This window comes from Dipodomys spectabilis, unplaced genomic scaffold, assembly GCF_019054845.1.
Source record: "Dipodomys spectabilis isolate Male_0828 unplaced genomic scaffold, ASM1905484v1 ptg000030l, whole genome shotgun sequence".
Lineage (NCBI taxonomy): Eukaryota > Metazoa > Chordata > Mammalia > Rodentia > Heteromyidae > Dipodomys > Dipodomys spectabilis.
Genome location: NW_024870707.1, coordinates 8141044 through 8146053, shown reverse-complemented (window position 1 = coordinate 8146053; position 5010 = coordinate 8141044). Strand labels below are relative to the sequence as shown.

The 5010-nt window shown below is 50.3% G+C and overlaps 1 protein-coding gene across 1 annotated transcript; it reads right to left on the bottom strand.

Moving 5' to 3' along the window:
• Positions 1 to 1427: 1427 nt before the first annotated feature.
• On the bottom strand, positions 1428 to 3687 carry Scgb1a1 (secretoglobin family 1A member 1). The gene is made up of 3 exons (XM_042675791.1): positions 3605 to 3687; positions 2013 to 2200; positions 1428 to 1508 (listed from the first exon to the last, which is right to left on the bottom strand). The coding sequence occupies exons 1-3, from the start codon at positions 3657 to 3659 to the stop codon at positions 1428 to 1430; spliced, it is 324 nt and encodes a 107-aa protein (XP_042531725.1). The 5' UTR covers positions 3660 to 3687.
• Positions 3688 to 5010: the final 1323 nt, after the last annotated feature.

The following is a 5010-nucleotide window of genomic DNA, read 5'->3' as shown; positions in this document are numbered from 1 at the left end:
CTCTTCTAGAGGCTGCCTCCTTCCTTCCTTCCCTTTGCTCCACCCCACTTCCATCCTTACTCCCCCCCAGAGACTGGAGATGGGTGTGGCTTGATCAGGGGGCTGACTCTCACCAGACAGGAGCTGGGTTGGTTGTTTGTTGTTTGTTTTTTTTGGGTGGGTGGGGGTGCGGGAATCTTTAGGACAAGTTGTATTTGCACATTTTACTTTAGAGCCACTTATAACATGTGTTTATTTCAGTGCCATTCCTGAGGATTGAGCTCCAGACCTGAGTGCTGTCCCTTAGCTTTAAAAAAAATTTTTTTTTTGCTCTAGGCTAACGCTCCTCTACTACTTGAGCCAGAGCTCCATTTCTGGCTTTTTGATGATAAATCAGAGATAAGAACTCACAGACTTTCCTGCAATCCTCAGATTTCAGTGTCCCGAGTAGCTAGGATTGCATGTGTGAACTGCCAGCATCAGACTGAGAGTAATATATCTCTATCTCTCTCCTACCATCTCTGTATCTCTATATATTAGCAGCTGATGTTTGGCCTGTACAAAAAGCCTGAAATGGGAAAGCTTGGGCTTTAAAAAGTCTGTGGGTAGGAGAGGTGGGTGGAAGGGGTTGCAATGGATCAGAATCCCCGCCGTGAGGCACACTAGGTCAGCCGGGAGCCCGCTCCACAGTTGCTGGGGTTGTGGCAGTCTGGGACTGTAGTGGGGCCTGTGCTCATGGGGGAGAGGATGACTTGAAGCTGCCCCCGTTGACTGGAGAGGGAAGTGTTAAGGGATGGCCCTGAGGCTTCTGACAGACCAGGAGAGGGTGGAGGGTGGTGGCTAGAACTGGGTGAGACTCAGGGCCAGGCTGGAGATGGGAAGCCTGAGGTCTGCTAGACTCCCAGATGTGGAGGAGTGGTTAGATCTAGCAGGAGGGGGCTTGAGCTCTTTGCATAGCAGGTATCAGAAACAGAAGAAAGGAATTTGCGGGGAGGCTTCTGAGCTTTCTCCTGGGGTTCAAGGGCAGAGCTCAGTTGCTTTTTTTTTGGTGCTAGTCCTGGGGCTTGAACTCATGGCCTAGGTGCTGTCCCTGAGCTTTTCTGCTCAAGGCTAGTGTTCTATCACTTGAGCCACAGTACCAAGTCTAGTTTTTTTTTTGGGGGGGGGTGATTAATTGAAGAGCCTCACAGACTTGACCTCCCCTCCCCCCTCCCCCAGCCCTGGCCGGCTTTGAACCACGATCCTCAGATCTCAGCCTCCTGAGAAGCTCCTCTATATGTTGCTGTATTTCTTAGGCAGGCTGTAACAAGCCTCCCCTCTTAGGCAGGTAAATGAGAAGATGGAAGACAAGCCGGTGGAGATGCTTGTTTTATTGAAGAGAGCACAGGGGCGGGGGGCGGGGGTTGGGGGATGGAGGTCCAGGTGACAGTGACAGGGACTTTTGGCCATTAGGCATCTTTGTCTTTGACACTCCCTGGGCTTTGGGCTCCTATGTCAGATGCACATAGTGGGCTTTTTAATATATTGTCCTAAAAGAAAGAAACAAAAACATTAATAGATTTCACACAGACACTGGGTCACAGAAACGTTTGGACTGAGGAGGTATAGTCAACTCTGGGAAGAATTAAGAGTATGAGGGCTTGGTGCTTCCCTCAAAGGCATCAAGAAAAAAAAAATCTACCTAGGGTCCAGTGGCTCACTCCCATACGTCTAGCTCTAACTTAGGCTGAGAACTGAAGATTGCTGTTCAAAGCCAGTGCAGGCAGGAAAGTCTCTGTGACTCTTATCTCCAATTAACTATCAAAAACACTGAACTATGGCTGTGGCTCAAATGGTAAAGCAGCAGCCTTGAGTGAAAAAGGTCAGGTCCAGAGTCCAGGTCTTGAGTTCAAGCCCTAGTACTGGCCCCCAAACCAAAACCAAAAAATCCCCACCAACAAGCACAACAAAAGCTAAAGCTGCTGGAGTGGTGTATCATGCCTGTAACTCCAGCCCTGGCTCTACGGCCACCGAGTGTGAAGGAGGCTGCTTACCGCCAGCTTCATGACATTGGATCGGGTCTCCTGGGGGAGCGTGTCCACCAGCTTCTTCATCTGGAGGGCTGAGTCCAAGATGGCTTGCTCGGGGTGGAAAGGCTTCAGGGAGCCTTCATAACTCGAGAGGGTGCCCAGGAGGAATTTCTCAAAGGCATATAGAAATCTTGGGCAGATCTCTGCAGAAGCTAGGGGACAGGAAAGACAAAACATGAAGCCAGGACCTTTCCCAAGCTCGCTGCCAGCTCTCTGTCAGATGCAAACAGCTGGGGTCAACCAGGAAGAGATTGATGATGATGATGATGATGATGATGATGATGATTGTCAGTCCTGGAGCTTGAACTCAGGGCCTGAGCACTGTTCCTGAGTATTTTTGCTCAAGGCTAGTGCTCTAACTATTTTGAGCCATAGCATCACTTCTGATTTTCTGGGGGTTAATTGGCGTCTCACGGACTTTCTTACCTGGGTTGGCTTTGAACTGGGATCCTCAGATCCTCCTGCATAGTTAGAATGACAGGCACAAGCCACCAGTGCCTGGCTGAAGTTTTGCTTTGTTTTGTTGTTTAATAGCAATCGTATTTTCAACTTGGATTGGAAAAAACAGAGTGGAAAAGAGCTTGAGACCCCCCCCATTTCCTAAAAGACTGGATACATGGGGGAGATATGACCGCCCTTCTTCCCTCCCTCCCTCCACTCCTTCATTTCCCATTCATTTCTTCTTAGAGACGGCAACAATTACTCTTTCTGGAATATTCCTTTCTCTCCAGAATAAAGGGTTTCTTTGAAGAACATGAGTCTCAGCATCTCCTCTTCTAGACTCTCCTCCTCCCCCGCCGCCCCTCACGTTAAGACTAACAGCAAGAATTGGCTGGAGGGCTGGGAATGTGGCTTAGTGGTAGAGTGCTTGCCTAGCATGCATGAAGCCTTGGGACAGTGCCCAGGCTATGAGTTCAAGCCCTAGGACTGGCAAAGAAAAAAAAAAAAAGAGTTGGGTGGAGACCCCAAACCTGGAGGCTGAGTCAGTGTTTCTTGACTTCCCGGGCCTGTCCTGGTCTAGACATGGGGGGAATCCCTGTTCCTAGATGCACATGCCTCTGATACCCTCCATGAATTCTTCCAGTCTTTCTGATCCCCTGAAATTCTTTTCTTTCTCTTTTTTTTTTTTTTGCCAGTCCTGGGGCTTGAACTCAGGGCCTGGGTGCTGTCTCTGAGCTATTCTGTGCTCAAGGCTAGCGCTCTACCACTTGAGCCACAGTGCCCCTTCCAGTCTGAGGAATCAAACCCAGGGCTTCATGCATGCTAGGCAAGCACCCTACCACTAAGCCACCTTCCTAGCCCCTCCCCTGAAATTCTTATTTGCGCTACTAGGGTTTGAAGTCAAGGCCTCATGGTTGCTAGGCAGGCCCTTCACCCTGAGCCACGCCTCCACCCAGTCCATACTCTCTGGAATTCTTTCCCTATCTCCTAACAGCTTGCTGCTTTCCCCAAGACCCAGGATGGACGTGGTCATCAGACCCAGAGTTCTGGGAATCAGCATTTGGGGTCCCCTCTCGGCGCACCCCTTCACTGGGAGAGGGGCCCTGGGCACTCACCAGAGCTGCAGCACATGGCTAGGGCAGCCAGGGCGAGGACGGTGGCCAGCTTCATGGCGGAAGGCTGGGGAGGCGCTGGCTGTTTGGAGCTGGAGGTCCTGTGGCACCCATGGCTCCCGGCATCTTCTTATATGCTCCAGGGTGGCATGGGGGGGCAGGGGTGGGGGGCGGGGGCAGGGGGCAAGGCACACTTAGGAGATGGAATTATTTGCTTGGGCATCTGCTTTGTGGAATAAGTAAATATTTTCATTTCTCAATCCAGTTTCTGAAGTCCTTGAAACTGAGCTCCCACAATGGGCCCCTTGGGAGAAAGCTCAGGTACCCCCGCCCTCTAGAAGACAGCAGGGGGGTCCTGAGCCAGGGGACCCAACTCACTGGCCCTCCGAGGAAGGACCTTAGGCCGTGATGGTCTTGATTCTCAGGGCATTGCTGTAGTCAGGCTCCAGGGAGACTTGGACTAAAGTATGTGGACAAACAAAAGACTTTTCCAGACCCCAAGCCTTCAGCCAGACACTGCTAGTTCACGCCTGTCATCCTAGTTACCCAGGAGGCTGGGATCTGAAGGGCACAGTTGGAAGCCAGCCCAGGTAGGAAAGTCTGTGAGATTCTTACCTCCAGTTAACCAGCAAAAAACTGGAAGTAGGGCTGTGGCTCAAGTGGTAGAGCACCAGCCTTGAGCAAAAAAAAAAAAACTAAGTGAGGGCATGAGGCCCTAAGTACACACACACACACACACACACACACACACACACACACACACACGACCCAATGAAGCCACAATGCTGAGCCCAGGCTGGTCCTGTTCCCATCCTGAACTCTGTCCTCCATTTCTGCCTTTCTGCTGGCCAAAGGCAAAAACACTTTACAGTCCTCATCTCACTTAACCTCTGAATGACCTTTATTTATTTCTCTTTGACCCTCTCCTTTTTTGATCCTGTATTTCCCCTGGGTTCCCATGCTCAATTCTTTCCTGTGGTCCCTCCTCTGGCCTTATTCTTACCCTTCTTATTCTTTCTTGATGTTGACTTTTTCTTTTTTAAGTTGTTATTATAAGGGTAGTGTACAGAGCGGTTACAGTTATGTAAGTCAGGTAACGAGTGCATTGGTTTCTACTAGTGGTTCTGAAGTGTTGGCTGTTCTCAGCTTTCTCCCTTCCTTCTCCAGTGCTCCTGTTTTAGAACCACCTGGCCCCGCCTGATTGAAGCCTGCTCCTCGGTCTTGCAGCTACCAATCAGAGGTCAGGAGTTGATCTTCCCACCAAGCCCACCAAAGTCATCCTGTCCTGCCTGGTGGCCAGATGAAATTCAAGTTCAACTTGCAAGGCCCTTGGCCTCTGTCTGCCCTTTGAACTTCACCCCCAGTCCCTTGCATGGCGTTTGATCTTTTCTTAAAGTATTTGTGTATTT

What these genes read in the sequence shown, in the direction of transcription:
- Scgb1a1 (XM_042675791.1), bottom strand. Translation starts at nt 3,659, where the DNA reads ATGAAGCTGGCCACCGTCCTCGCCCTGGCTGCCCTAGCCATGTGCTGC. An exon ending in AGCCATGTGCTGCAGCTCTG is followed by an intron (nt 2,201 to 3,604) that starts GTGAGTGCCCAG and finishes CCTGTCCCCTAG; the next exon opens with CTTCTGCAGAGATCTGCCCA. An exon ending in CCAATGTCATGAAGCTGGCG is followed by an intron (nt 1,509 to 2,012) that starts GTAAGCAGCCTC and finishes TCTTTCTTTTAG; the next exon opens with GACAATATATTAAAAAGCCC.